The following is a 15,963-nucleotide window of genomic DNA, read 5'->3' as shown; positions in this document are numbered from 1 at the left end:
GCCACTGAACTCTTGCTGTGTATGTTGATGCAGAACTGGCAGGCTTGGCCAATCCCTTAGAGCACTGAAAACCTAAATATCTGACATGGAAGCTTCAGTATAATACCCAGAGTCCATTTGGCTTCTTAAATTCTTAAGTGCAAATAGAATTTATATTTATCATAAAAAAAAAAAAAAAAAAAAAAAAAAAAAAAAAAAAAAAAAAAAATTAAATTAGTAAAGATTTTGAGTGCTTGTGTATGTGTAGCCAGGTTGTAACCTGATGACCTAACCCCATGAAAAGAAAAGAAAAAGGAAAAGAGGAAGGCGGGACCTCCATATTTTTTTCACCCAAAGATTGGTTGTTCAGGGTATAAATGAGCCAAGGGAGGGCTCTGCAAACACAGAGGGTTCTACATGATGTGAAGGTGGGAAAATAGCTGGTTCCAGTTACCTCTTGCCAGATCCTTTGAGTTAGCAGCTCCCTCACACCTTTCCCCACCCAGGCATTGCTATGATAATAATTAAAGAGCAGCTTCAGCACAGTCTGGAGTTTTAAGTGCCTGTCATCAATTACTAATTGAGCTAACGGTATTCACTCATGCTCTGGGACCATCTGCACTGTGAGAACTCCTCAGGGATGCCTGCACTGTGGTTGTGAGTTAGGACTAGTCCCTTTGGATTGTTTACTTATATCCTTGGAAACAATGAACATCATGTTGGCATTAATCATGGTCACTTCCCATGAGCAGGGTCTTCGTGATAGACTTTGTCAGCCTCAAAAAATTTAATAAGATTTATATCTCCTCTCTCCTGGACATCTGGATGTAGGATGGCTCTCCAGCTCCTGGTTTGCACAGCCTGAGTGGGTGTACCTGTCCACTCAAAGCATTCAGAGGAGCTGTTGAATGACTTAAAACCCACTGCAGTTTCCTACAGACTCGTCAGTGCTAACTCTGCCCCGGGTATCTCAAGTGGACTTTTGTGGATTTGAACACTTTGGGACCACAGCATCATTCATCTTACTGAAAGTTCCCATTATCAAAATGTGCCTGCTGTAGCAGATCCTTGTCCCTCAGGTACACTGAGGAGATTTTTCACTGGAAATAGGTGTTTCAGCCAAGACAGCAATAAAAGAGTAACCCTAGAAGGCAAGTACCAGACACAAAGTACCTGAATTAACAACAGAGGCAGGAGCAGGAGCCATCTTCTAAATCAGCAAGATTACCTTTTATGTAGAAATTATAATTGTTATTCTAGCCTGGTGTCTTGGACATATTCACAGCCATTTGGATCCTTAGGTCACACTCTTCCCCTACGATATGTAACATTTCCTCACTGTTTTTGGTGCCAGCACTCCAGGCTACCTTTACATTATTGTTGAGGAGGATTGGAGTAGATGGGTGACCCATTTCATACCTAGCAACTCAATCACAGGGGAAAATAGTCATCATTTGCAATTTTGTGTTCAGCTTGAGCCAAATCCATGTTCCAAGTCCAGCCTGAGTCCCACTTAGTGCCTGGTTTGATGGTTCTTGTCAAAAAGTTGTTCATCTATTGGGTTTGTATCTTGCTTTTGGCAAGGATCAATGTATAATGTTTCAGAAAAGGGACTAAGGAAAAAACCCACAAAATATAGTCCACTAAACCAATTCCACACCACCAATAATTTACTCTTACTGCTGTATGTGCAGTCTTGTGGGTTCTTCAGCCTCAGCTGGCCTTAAGTTTCATAAATAAAAAGTTATTACTGTTAATGAACATTTTTAGCATCTGTATTTAAATTAGCTCATCTTAATTAACTCAGATCTGCTTTTCCTTGGTTTTTGAAAAACTTAGCAGTCTGAAACACAACTAAAAGTCAAAGACAATTTTCAGTGCACATTTTCCCATGTTCCTTCAGAGCACCAGAGTTCTTATTCTTATTTTTGAACTATTCAGGTTCATTTTTTAATCTTTTGCTGAAGTTTTCCTATTCCTCTGATGTGGATTCACATATCTCCTATTCTGATGTAAACTAAAAGGCTCTCAATGACAGCATGACACCATTCTTAAGGAACCCTGCTTACACTCACATCTGAATTAAGCTTTCAAGTAGTTTAAATACAGGAGTGTGTTAACATTTAGTGAGTTAAAATTAATGGTTATTACTTGAAAATAATCTTCCATTCGTTTTTTTTAATTTGCTCGTGGTTTCTCAGTGATGGACTGAAAATGTTCTCCTTTACCACTGCATTATCTTTTCTTTTGTTACGGATTTTTATTGCTTCTGATAGTTCAGCTGATTTAAACAGATTCATTCAGAGGAGCTGTATTTACCAGAAAAAAACTGCAAGAGGTATTTCTACTTCTGAAAATGCTATAAAATTTTCTTTTTCTTTTCTTTTCTTTTCTTTTCTTTTCTTTTCTTTTCTTTTCTTTTCTTTTCTTTTCTTTTCTTTTCTTTTCTTTTCTTTTCTTTTCTTTTCTTTTCTTTCTTTCTTTCTTTCTTTCTTTCTTTCTTTCTTTCTTTCTTTCTTTCTTTCTTTCTTTCTTTCTTTCTTTCTTTCTTTCTTTCTTTCTTTCTTTCTTTCTTTCTTTCTTTCTTTCTTTCTTTCTTTCTTTCTTTCTTTCTTTCTTTCTTTCTTTCTTTCTTTCTTTCTTTCTTTCTTTCTTTCTTTCTTTCTTTCTTTCTTTTTGTGTTACCATTTCTGCACTTTTCTGAGATTCCAGGGGAACTATTGGTTACAGGTTATCAGAGTGTAATTATTAAACTCCCTGAAATTAAGTTTGTGGAGGGATGAGCAACTTTGGAGGGAACCCAAATCTTCATAAACTTTTGTGAATTAATATATAAGCACCTATTAAAACATATCATTATTCAATTAATCTGCAAGGTAATGGGAGCCTTGTTTCCTAATTACTTAATCTTTATGCTTGTGAGTCTACAAAATATTTCCAGTGCAGTAGAATATATGAAAGATTACTGCTTAAAGTCTACCTTAGAAACCTGTTTCTCCATTACCTTGTGACTCAAGTGGTCTTTCCACACTAGAAAAGATTTAGAATGAAATACTCCTAAATGAGAATTTTCCTTTCACATCACTTGCAATCTGATGTTACCTCAGAGGTTCTTCTCCTGGGGAAGGAATTATATGGCAAGAGCTGCAGGCTCATATGTTGCACAGCTTCCCAGGGTTTGAAAGTAATTTTCTGGAAATTCCTGTCATTCCAGGGAGTAAGGGGACTGTGTACTTGACCCCTGGAATCCATCAGCAGAGCCTGCTCACTGCCTTTTTGTGTGCTGTACACATATCCACATTGAAGCCAACATGGATTTTCTGCTTGTTTGTTTTTTAGTGTTTGGTTTGTTGGATCCTCCCATTTGCTGTTTCTTTCTTTTCTGCTCTCCTTGCCGGGAAATTATTTTACAGAAAGCAAGAGTTTCAACTCCTCAAGTTGTTTTAAACACCAGCCAGACTCCTCAGAAAAGAGCAAATCCAATGTCTTTAGAAGTTCTTTCCTGTCAAGATGCAAATTGCAGAATCTCCCAAATATAGTGTGTAGAATCATTGCTAAGGAGATTAGGTCAATTTGTGCAATTGGTTCTAGAATCCCCTAATTTAATAAAAACATGAAGTAAGTGTGGTCATCCTAAGGAAAAGAGAGAATATTAATGAGGCAATCATTACATTTGATCTCCAAAAATAACTTGATTAGTTTTTATTTTAACAGGGTAATTAGAAAAGATGACTCACATTTTACTGATTTCATTTCCTTTAGCCCGTATAAGGACATAAAAATTAGAAATAAAAAGGCTATGTGGAACACTGATTTAGGTATAACTTCTTATGCTCCCTACTTAAATTTTGTGTTTGCCATTATTCTTCGTGTACTGCAGTGCTTTACAGCTGAGATTTCTGAGATATACTCTTCCCACTGACATTAATGGGAATGGTACATCAAAATCCGCTAGGCGGCTTCGAAAATTTCAGATATATTTTCAGTCTACTGTGGGAATACTGCTGAATTTATCCTTACACCACCCCTCAGAGACAGGTAAATACCCTTTAAATATATTTTATTGAAGTTGAACTGTGCAGAACAGAGATGTGAGAGACATAATGGGCCTAATCCTATTGACTTATTCTGGCATTGGAGGCGTAATCATGAGCCAAAACCATTAAGCATTCATCAGCAAAACTAGACTGATATGGTGGTGGCCTAATACTATTTAAAGACATGATTTAGAAAAAGATCTGTGGCACTCAGAGTTCTGGTTTTGGTGTGCAGAGGGCAGGGAGTGCATTTATATATTTCAAAGTGAAAACCAAAATACATCTTTATAATTGGAATTATAATGCTTCATGGGAGGAATAGCTCTTGAGCTTGATAGTCTCTTCTTGGCAGAATCAAATATAGTTTTCTCTTTTGGATTGAAGAGCAAATCTGGTCATTTCTATCACAAAATAAATTCCCAGCTACGGTGGAGCACAAATAGATAAAATAGGCAACATTGCCTTTACTTTCTGAACAATTTCTCTGCTCTTTATAGTTAGTCTTTCCCCATTGTCCACCACTTCCGAGACTCCATTAGAGATGCTGTGTCCAGTTTGGGGATCCCCAGAAAAATAAATACATCAATAAACTGTAGTAAGTTTAGGGGTGGGCAAGGGCTGGGTAAGGGGCTGTGTGGAGGGAGGCTGAGGGAATTTATCCAGCCTGGAGGATAGCCAGACTCAACAGCTCCTGGAGGTGCACAGCTGAAAGGATGACAGGACAGGTTACAGCAGTAGAAAATTCATGAGTTGCTGTAGAATTTAGTTTAAATCCTTGTGCAATATGTGAGAAAAAATGACACCGTAAGGAGGCTGCAATTAAGTGTTGGAAAGAAGTGCTACAAATCATGTATTTGTTGTGATTATGGCAAGAAATTACAGCTTCAGTAACGGGTGATTCTCATCAGACATCAGGAAATAATGGCAATGTTAGGCAAAAGGGAAATAGAATCAATTTTCAGTAGTGTGGGATCTCCACTACTTAAGGTGTAATAGGAGATCCTGGAGGAACGTCTTTCAGGAATGGCCTAGGGGGAGTTTATTTAGTTTTTTTGGAAGGACAGTCAGAAAAAAATAACCTCTTCTAGGCTCTTCCACACAGGTTTTGTCTGGTTTGTTGATAAAAGTGTAGGGCAAAAAATTTGGGGCCAAAGCCTTGCCTCAGCTGGAGTCTTCTTGTGTGACCTTGGGTACATCAGTCAGCTTGGGCTGTGTTTCAACACTCCATCTCCCAAAAGGAGATTACCTTTTTTAGTGTTTAGCATGAGAGGTGCAGTGAAGGTACAATCCATTAATGCTTTTAAAGCACTGGCATACTACATTAATGATAAAGATAAATAAATGTTCTGTCCTTGCAGAATTTGTAATCTAAAAAGAGGAAAAAATGTGAGAGGAAACATCAATATCCTTGCCTTAGGGACAAATGACAAAGCCATGAGAGAAGTGATTTGTCAAATGTGGCAAAGCAGGACTGAGAGGAAACACCCAGATTTGTCATGTATTCCTTAAAGACAAGGCCACATTTCCTCTCTTAGCATAAATGGTCACAAATATTGTGATTTTGTTTCTTTAAGCCCCTCCTTTGGTGTTTCTTCACAGGAGTCGTTTTTCCTGACAGCATCAGCAGGAGCAGTACAACCTGCAGCCATTCAGTTTGACTTTATTTTAATATGGCAGTGAGAATCACAAAATTAACAGGACTAACCCAGTGGTGTAGCACATCCTCCCATCTTCTGCCCAGCCACAACCTTGTTCACTCTGCCAGCACTCTCAAAGGGTGGCTTGCTTTACACAGTGCAGGCGCTGCTATTAATAATCCATATGTTACTCATTTTTCATGGCTTCTGGCTTCTCTTGCCTGGAATTCCTTTGTTCCTCTTGACTTCAGGATCTTTGGTCCAGAAGTTCTGCCAATGGGTTTGACCCAACCCTCATTCCTGCTCGGAGCAGTGTCCTCCAGACTGCCACGAGTGCTGCACCAGTGCTGCTCTCACTGTATAAATAAATATGATCTCTATAACCTTGCTGGGGTTTGTAGAATTCACTGAGACCTGTGCAAAACCACAGTAACTTACTTATTTTAAAAACAAGAATTAATCCAAGAAAACGCCTAAAGGGCCTGGAGAGTGCTTCAGCCTCGGGTGAGAACTGTTTTCTCCACCCTAAGGGGAGGCACACAGACCTGTGACTCATAAGATTATTGTGCTGTTGGAACAGTTTGTCACAGGCTGATGAATGATGTCAAAGCAGGACACCATCTCCTAGCAACTCCTCTAGCCCAGAGTGGCTGCCTTTTCGTTTAACCCTTCTGCATTTCCATGCATGCCAGGATGCCACCAGGATGTGTTTGCACTCCAGCTGCTGCTGCAATTTTATCAATATTGCTCTTCCAGTGCTCTTTGAACTCTGGGCAGGGCAGAGGGCTCCAGCACATTGACTTGGCTAAATGGAATGGATCAATCTGTGATGGTAATGTGATTTTCCCCTTCTTTTGCCTTTCTGTTTCTTTTCCTTCTGCTCTTTACACATGGGATTGTTTCTGTTTTATCATGTGTTCAACAATCCCTATGGTTTCATTGAAGTCTGCCTTACAACGTGCTTCTCTGCATGGCTCTGAGCTCATGATATCCAAAAGGAATATTTTCAAATGATCAAATGATTTAAATAATGCAGGAAAAAATCCTGCAGCAATCTGAACTTCAAGACTTTCCCTTTGTTTTAGACTGGTAGATAGATGATGCCTCTCCAGGATGCAGCAGCTCTTCGGTTCCTAGTTCCTACCACGTGTGACACATGTGCCTGGTGACAGCAGGAAAGATGTTCTCTTGCTGAGAGGAAAATTGGTAACAAAACTGTCTGCAAAGCCTTTCACTACACTTTTCTAAAAAAATAGGATATAGGGGGTTTTATGGAACTAATTTGATCTCAGCAAGCTAAGTAAAGGAAGTCATAGTGTCATTGATTTAGAGATACACAAGAGTTACAAGGCTAAGGACAGCATTTATCAGTTGTGTAAGGGAGAGCATTGGGTAAACTGACTTTTGTCTCAGATCACGGCAGAAAAGACCTTGAGTCTTTGCTTAACTCTTCTTGATGTCTGTGCATTGTGTCAAGAGCATTTATCTGAATGGAAAGAAAGCTCCTCATTATTTGCCTCAGTTTTAATCTTTGAATTGATGAGGCATTTGCGTAAGTGGCGTGAGGGAAGATGGCTCAGTCCAGATGCTGCTGGAATTGTGCTGCTCACTCCACTTTGGGCTCTGAACTGACATTATCCCCATGCTGTGGCCATAGCAGCTCACGTGCTTCTTGGCTGCCTCATCTCAAACCATGCACAGCATTTGGAGCTTTTCATCCCCAAAGCCAGTGGGAGCTGAGCAGCTGTGCAACTTGAAGAATTAATCTGAAATTTGAAAGTTACGGCCAAATGGAGTCCTCACCCCTCGTGAGGTGTCTCTGTTCCCAGGCTGAGTTGAGAATACCCAAGAGGAGAACCAAGTTTATGCAGACAGGGTGCCCACACTGGCTGTCTTCCCAACATAACCTCACACAGGTCCCTCAGTGAGAGGTCCTTCATCCATCTGTGCTTACCTGCACTAAAATCCCTGCTACAAATCACTCCAGCATAGCTGCCAGTTTATTTTTGTGAATCTCCTCATTGCAGCAGCCCCGCAGCTGGGCGGGAGCACTTTGCTGTAGTGCTGTCTGTGTCCATTACAGAAAAAAAAGTTTGAGCCTCTTCACAAGTTTGGGTAATATTGCAAATCTTTCAGCATCTATTAGAGCTGGAGCTGGAGGCTTGAATGCTAATGACACTGGAACACAACACCGAGGTGATCTGACAAAGTCGCCTAAGGAGGTTTTCATAAACCTTTTGTACAATTTCTCTGCTTCTTTGCCAGTGAAAATTAACCTCCACTTGCAAATAAATGAAACTTCACCTAACTCATTTAGAAATAGCAGAGGGAAAGAGAAAAATCAATCCATAACGAACAGGATCACATTAAGAAAATCTAATTAGAAATGGCTTCTCTTTTATTGCACTGATAATGGTAAGCTCTAAGAATGACATCATTACAAAATTCAGTAGCTTATAATGGAGTTAATTTTTTAAAAAGTGTTTAAACTACCAGATCAATAACTTCACACACCACATAATTAAATTGTACAGAAATTCTCAATAAACACTAATGTTAGAAATGTGATGCTCTATTTTAAAATAAGGTATATATTACTTTGTGCTGCACGTACTTCTAAAAGTTGCCTTGATATTACTGAAGAGTGAAATTCTCTCTACATGGCATTGAAGACAAGGTCTTCCCTACTTAGTCTTACTTATTTGTCTTCAGCTGGAGTTGGGTGGAAATTCTTTTTGAGTCTGTGTGCTAGCTTCTCCCTAGAATTGTTATTTGAATATGGATGGAGGCTTTTAAGGCAGGGTTGAACAAGTAGAAAAATTTAAGCCTTTCCAATGTGACTTCCAATGTTTTCTTTTCAAATTAATTTTTAATTTCTTCAGAAAGAAACAAAACTAAGACTGCTCCTACTACCTGGAAATAGGCCCAAATTGTAAAAATTTATCCAGGATTCCCTCTGTTGCACAGTCTTGAACTTCACTTAAAGCTCTAAAACTTCAGTTTTATGAAAGTCAAACACCCAGTAATGAGTTTTTAATCAGTCACTGCATGATTTGATATTTGAGATAATTCATCAGGTTCTGGATGCAGCTGGAATATAATGATGTGCTGCACACATGTTGTATCCAACGGCCTAAGGTGTAATTTACCAGTGGTTAAATTATTTTTTTCTAAATGCACTCGGATAATCTGCACTCACACTGAGGGAGCAGCATATCTAATGTCTAATCTTTTTGTAATGAGCCTATTACTCTGGTTTCTAGGTAGAGTTCCACCAGGCATGTCTGTGGGCAGTTTTGTTCACACTCTCATTAAAAATGTCTTAATAAGATGAGCTGCTGTTTGGCTATTTACATGCCTAGATATATTTGTTTTTAACAAGAACTAGAGATAATTAATACACTTTATGCAGAAAGCTTCAGCCATGGAAATAAAGAGGAACAAGATCAAATCAGTTCTGCTTTCTTTTCAACCAGTCAAGGGTTGCAGGAGTTCCAAAAAGTTTAGGAAAAAGATTCAAGGTTACACAACAAAAGAATTTCTCTAGCGTGGACCTTGCAGATAAGAAACAATGTGCTGCACATAATACTTCTGAGATTTGAATTAAAACTGCCAGGGATATTGGCAGTGGAGATGAGCACTGTAATGCACTGTTCTGCAAAAGGAGTTCATCACTGCTAACAGAATTTGAATTATGCTTTACTAGATTTCCTGCATATGTCAAAAATAAGTAATTGCCAATTATCCTGCTCAAAAGAGCTGTTGGGATACAATCATTTAACTTAAGCATAAGTGCAGAGCTGCAGAGCTCTGAGGAAAAGCTCTGCAGAGGGAAAGCTTCAAGAAGTAGTTGCTCATAAATCGAGTTAACTTCAACTGAAGCAAAGGCTAATTTTAACTTCATCCTAGCATGCAGAATTTCAGTAATACTTAATACTCTGCAGCAATGCACCAGCTGAAGCAATGGGTTAATGCCAGCTGGCTCAATAAGGCAGGGCCTTTATTCCTCAGGAAAGAAACCACAGAGACTGTGGCTTTCTTGGAATAAAGGTGGAAGATCAAGAAGGAGACTGGATCTCCTAATCTCACCACCCCATCCACTGGAGTCTGCTTTCTCTGAATGACCAGCAGAGAGCTAATGAGAAAATATGATTCCTTATACAGCAGGCTCTTTTTTCATTTTTCTTTCTGCAAAGGTTATTGAGTCCATGTAGGAGCCAAAATTTTTAATGGTTAGATCAGAGCTAGATCTCCAAATTTCTATTCCAGGTTCTGCTGCTACTTCATTATAGACAGGTCTCTCATTAGCTTCCCCAGTAGCTGAAATGGAAATAATTGCAGGGAGATTTTGGTGGTGCTATGAGGCACACTTGTTGGTTTAGAATGCCTTGGGATTTTTGAAAGAGAGGTGACAGAGAAATGTCAAGTGTCAAAGTACTGAAATCCTTCCAGTGTCAGAAAAGGTACACTTAGAAACTGTGCACACAGTATAAAAAAAAATCATAGAACACAAGATATAACCATATCATAACTGTAGAGGTTTGGCTACAAATGTACTCACCTTATAAAATGCTTGGTATGACTAAACTCTGTGTGGCACAGGCAAAACTGAGTTTGACTCCAATCATCAAACTATTCTAGTTTTTTGCATATTCTTGGGTTTCTGCATATATTTCTGTGCTAGTGCATTAGATTAAGGGGAGATTTTGTAAATAGAGTTCCGTGAGTCAGGGTTTATGGCAGTTTAAAATTGTCAGGGAGTCTCTAAAATGTGTCCCCCAGGTTTTTGGTGCCTACACATAAATTCTTGAAACCTGAAGATAGCAAATGGGACTGACAATATTTGTGTGGGAGTCAGGCAGAGAATTCCCTAGGAACAAAGCAAATAGCCCAATGGTTCCCTGCATTAGCAAAGCAAGTATTCCTAGCTGCCTTGAATAGGAGAAATTATCACCTGAACCTCCCAAGCCCGGGCTGCTGGGGTGATATAATTAAATTATATGCAATTAAATACTGCAAGTAGCACACCTCAAAGAGAATGGGCAGGCCTGCCCCAGGTGATGCTCTTTGACACTGCAGGATCCTGGGGTAGCCCTTTCCCCCCATCAAGTCAGCAGATTATGGTGGGGCCTCCAGGGTCACAAAGAGGGATCATGTGGAAATCTGTCAGGTTCCTGGAGCTTCTAGGACCTGCCCAGCACAGGGGATTTTGGGGGCTGGAGAGGGAGGACCAGAAGAGCTGAGAGGTTTTTATGGCTGCACATCCTCGAGTTACAGCTGAGGGTTTCATCTCTGTGGTTCCCCAGTTCTGGGGTTGGGTTCCTGCAATGGACCAAATTTGCAAATGGCACCACAGTAACTGGTGAACTTCACCCCTAAAGTTGCATGGGTTCTGGATTGTAATTTAAATTAAACTGTGGTTTTCAGCCTGACCTCTTCAAGCTGTTTATCTGACCTGAAAGATCTGGCAGCCAGAAATCAAAGGAGTGCAAAGATTTTTTTTTGCTGAGAAATTTAGGAGAGAAACTACATAAGGAGTTGCTTCCAAAAAAATAAAAGTCTTATTATCTTCTTAGTTAGTCTTATTATGTTCTTAGTTAGAATCCTAAAGAGAGAGAATGAGAATTGAGGGGGAAGAGGCTGATAAATTTACACACCTGGAACTCCAGCAAGATGTGAAATGAATTTTGTGATTGTACCATCTGCTCTGGGCTTTTACAATGTAGAATGTGTCATGTGGGCTGCAGGGTGATCTGATAGCTAAACCTGTCACTGGGGCAGTGTGGTTCCCTCTGCCTGCCCCAAAGCCATGTAAAATAGCATCATCAGACACAGTGAGGTCATTGCTATCTATTCTTTTGATCAGATTTGTGCTCATCTTAAAGAAATAGGACAGAAAAAAGTCATCTTTCTGATGAAAGCAGGAATAAATAGGTACAATATTTTTGACAGATTTTTAAAGTTTACATTTTCCTCTTCAAATAAACAACATGCACAGAATTTGTTATTCAGCTTGCCTGGAAACTTGGTAACTCCTGAGAAACACTGACCTACCTGAGTGAATTCATACTCTTCCCCTTCTGTGGGAGATTGTGGCCTCGGCAAGCTTCAATGTGGAATGAAAATCCAGCCATGTTCATAGCACTGCCTTCCATGGGGAAACAGCTGCTGCATTTTAACGTTTGACTGGAGAAAAAAGTAGGTTAGAAGGTTTTGGTGTCCTCCCTGGAGCTTCATCCTTGGCTGAACAGATAATAACTCTCTAGGAAAACACTCCAGCAGTCTGGTGCTTTTTTCCTCCTTCCTGCAAAACCCACTGCTGCTTTTCTCTAAGGAGGTGAGGAGGGTGAACATCTGCAATTGGCAGATGATTCTGCACTGAGGAGCTTGAGAAGATTCAATTTGCATTGTTTTGATACTTCTGAAGCCAGTGGCCCCTAATCCTCACCTGCCACCCCTGGTGTGCTGCAGGCAGGACCCTGTTTGGTTGTAGATCTGGTTTGTCCCTGCAAGTTTGAGACACATTTTCAGTGAGGGAAACCAAGAGTGGTGCCTTAAAGCCATGGAGTAAGGCTCTACAGGATAGGTCTCTTTGATGTACAAATGCCAGAAAAAATCATATCTGGGTGTGTATTTGACCTGGCCACTCCAGGCTCTCTCTATAGCCATAGGAGGAAAAAGGCACATTTAGAATATAATTTCTTACCTAGGTTTCCTTAGGCTTTCTGTGGGATATGTTGATGGGTAGCTCTTGACCAGGAAGCCACAGATCTTGTGCAGAGCTCAGGTGTGATTGTATTCCTTTGGCCAGATGAAGCTGGAGCCACTCTCTGGTTTGAGGAATCTTTGCCATCACCCTGCAGGCTGCCAAAATAACTGCACATGTGATATTATGCTGTCTTTCCTAAAGTGGGACAGAAGCCCATTCCCCTCCATCCCTGGGTTATTACTCAAATACCACCCTGAGGACTCTGGAGTGACTTTTAGGAATCCACTCTTGCCTTTCAGCTTTTTTTGTTGTGTCTCTCTGGAGAAGGACTAACATGATTAATGGCTTGACCTCAGCTGCCCCTTGTCATCTTATTTGGCTCAACTGCTCTGGCAAATGCCACAGTGGTTTGTGGGTTTGCCCATATCTGCCCATTCTTTATAGTAAGCACTGAAGTGCTTTTACCGTGCTCTCTTCTCTCATTCAGTGTCCCCTCTGCCCTTCCTTGTTGCTGAGGCAAGACAAGGTAATGCAAAGCTCCCTTCCCTATCTCACTCTCTGGCATCCTTTTTAATAAACAGACATTGCTTTAGGCACCTCCTCCCCCTCTAGAGCTGTGATTCAAATGGTTTAATACTAAAATATACATTTATGTTGTCGCTCACCTTCATTTCTTCTACAGTCTTGGAGTGATACCAACCAGCCTGAGTGATATATTGCATTATAATTTATTGAACTGTTCTTTCACCTCTTTTCTTGATACATCTGCCTTTGTGAGTACTTTGACTTCATTACCTCTAAAGTGTCACCTTGGAATGGATATTTCCCATTCACCTTCTGAAGTGGCAGAGAAATGAAAAGAAATTCATTTCTCTACACTAGGACTGAATCATTTACCTTCTCATTCTCTTTGATTGCCACTTTTACACCACAGGATTGCTGCTAACAAACTTTCCTGTGGGCATCCTGCTGCTGGGGATCTGGGTTTATTTCTCACCTTCATAGTCGTGGTTAATTCATCTTCACCTCTGTTCCAGCCCATTTTCAGTAGGAGGTTTGCAATAGACCCAAAAAGTAGAAGTGCACGTGAGGAGGTGACTTTATTACTTACCTCTCTTTGCCTGAAGGTTTTTCTGGCCTGACATCATGCATCCTGCTGCTTAACAATATTTGGAGAAAGCTCTCTGGTAGTTTTCTGGACTGTCCTGGGTCCTTATAAACTGTGCCTTTTTAGATGATTTTGTAACATTTTTTTCCCCAGTGGTACCCTGAGGGAAAAAAAAAGGATTGCTTATAATTTACTGTGATTTTCTAGGTTATTTAGAAACTCCCTAAAAGGAAAAATTAAGAGAATATCAAAAAGCATCTTAAATCATCAGGGCAGCAGGCAATGATCACCTTGCTGTAGTTCCTGGAGGATTGTCAAGTCTGTAGAGAGGAGCTGATGTTGTGCCTATGGAGAGATGACCCATCCCCTGGAGTCTGACAGCTCTCAAAGAGGAAGGGAATTACTGCTGGTACTGCAGGGCCTTCCCTCTCCTGGGCAGTGAGTGAAGGGCTCTCAGATTCCCACCTCTCTGCTCTGGGGATGTTTGGTTGTCCTCTGTTTACCAAGATACAAGAGAGGGTTATCTCAGTACAGATATTTCTGCTGCTTCTAGTAGAATTTGACTTCATGATCAAGCTGTTCAAAATGTGGCTGCTTAAACTTGTTGACTCAGTCAGAACTAATTACAGAGGCAGTGATTGTGTGATGCTGGAATTATGTAATTCTCTCATTCTTCCTTCCCTGATTTTATTTATTCTCATTCTACATTCTATTCTTGGCATCAAAAGCCTTGTCTCTTTCTATTTTTTTTTCTTTTCAGTTCAGCAGAAATGGAAATTTCTAGACATGGACTGGTTTCTGATTTAAAATTGAAATTATTTTCCCAAAATTTAACCTTTAGGATGGTCTACATTGTATTTAGCAGTGCTGGGGTTAATTTTTCTCTCAGCCTATTTGTATTTGTTCTTGTTGTACTATTCTTTTTAGCCCTGACTGCCAACAATTAAAACACAGTTATCTGATCCCCATAAATACAGAGTTCTGCTCTTTATAAGATTAATCATCTGACCTGATTCTTCCAAAACACCTTTTGGCTTCCTTTCCCCACTTACTAAATCTCTTCTACCAGTTGCTCAGTTATTATTTATTTTCATTAACAAAGGTGTGCATAATTATTTTTTTGTCTGGTGGGTAAATCAAGCCTTCTTAATTGGCTCAAATAAATTCCCTGATGTATTTAAGGTAATAGTTAACCACAATTCTTCCACTTCATCAGGGCCTTAACACATGGAGACAGTGGAATTGTGAGTGGCTTTTTTTTTTTTTTGGTTTTTTTTTGGTGTTTTTTGGTGGGTTTTTTTTTTTTTGGTTTTTTTTTTTTTTTTTTTTAATTTAATGGATTCAGATTTGCACCTCTGTTAAACACAACAGTTGTCAGTCTGTCCTTCCACTGGAGTAGCTGGAATACAGCTCTGTGCTCTTAATTCCAGAATGTGTTTGCAGCCTGGATTAAGCATCACTAAAAAGACAAATTAAAACAGTCAGGCTCACTGTGCTTTACATTAAACAGAATTAATTCTTTTTGACCAGCACCTCTTTGTATCCCTAGGAAAGGGTTACCCAGGGAAGTTCATTTCATTTCTCTCATTTTCTACCCCAGTTTTTGAACACAGATTCTGATATGATACATTTAGCAGCTCCAGAGCTGAACTTTTCTGTTGCACTCTTTTGTGACTATATGCTTTATACTGAACTTTATATTTCATTCTTAGGACTCTTTATAATTTATTAGATTCTGCTTCATTAGAAGGATCCTTTAGATTACATTCTCATAAAAAATTCTGTATTGATTAGGACTAGACCCTTCTCCTTTCTAGCCCAGAGATTACAATTCCTGACCCACATGAAAATCAGCTATTGCCTAATTTTCAGACCTTAAAACACAACTTCCCCATCATCCTGTAGGGGAACCAGGAGAACAACCATCAGCAGCCATCCCTAAACTTTTGTGTCACTACCCAAACCTCTCCAGCACTACTGAGGGAGCATGGAAACACACAGAAATTCTTTTATGAAGAATCCAGCCTTTAACTGAGTGGGCTCACTGTGGAGAGAAATTTAGAGAGGTTTCCGTGTATCCTGTAGATAATAAATGAAAATGTCCAGTTGGTCAAGGTGCTCACCTATTCAACACACAGAGGCACCTGGCAGAAGATAAACAGTTTCCAATAGGAAGGTTTGGGTTTTTTTCTTCACTCTGGAAATTCTTTATCCAGCCACTTCTCATTAATAAAAAAAAAGGTATTTCTGAAATACCTAGTTAGCCAGAGTTCCTTGAGAATGAAAAGAATGTAATGAAAGGAAGATAATGAACAGAACTTGCTTGAGCAAAGTTAACAGTTTAAAAAAGTACAGGAAAGGAAAGGTCAGGTCTAAGTCTACACAGAAAGTCTTCTGCAGAGCTGTAGTTAATAAAAAAAAAAATCCTAATTCAACATCCAATGCCTCCTCTTTGCCTAAGCATCAGTATCTAAATCAGTAGAAAAACCAATA

At 39.7% G+C, this 15,963-nt stretch overlaps 1 protein-coding gene across 3 annotated transcripts in view; it reads left to right on the top strand.

Moving 5' to 3' along the window:
* DPP6 (dipeptidyl peptidase like 6) overlaps positions 1 to 15,963 on the top strand; it is a 544,817-nt gene that overhangs the window by 249,277 nt on the left and 279,577 nt on the right. The window contains exon 1 of one of the 3 annotated variants that reach the window (XM_063416003.1): positions 6,342 to 6,485. The exons of the other annotated variants lie outside the window; for them this stretch is intronic. Within the exon in view, the coding sequence (XP_063272073.1) occupies positions 6,468 to 6,485 (18 nt within the window). The 5' untranslated portion in view covers positions 6,342 to 6,467. Of the gene's footprint in view, positions 1 to 6,341; positions 6,486 to 15,963 lie in introns of those variants that run through there. 3 annotated transcript variants of the gene reach the window in all.

This window comes from Prinia subflava, chromosome 1, assembly GCF_021018805.1.
Source record: "Prinia subflava isolate CZ2003 ecotype Zambia chromosome 1, Cam_Psub_1.2, whole genome shotgun sequence".
Taxonomy (NCBI): Eukaryota; Metazoa; Chordata; class Aves; order Passeriformes; family Cisticolidae; genus Prinia; species Prinia subflava.
The sequence above is the reverse complement of the archived record's forward strand: the minus strand, read 5'-3'. Positions and strand labels throughout refer to the sequence as shown.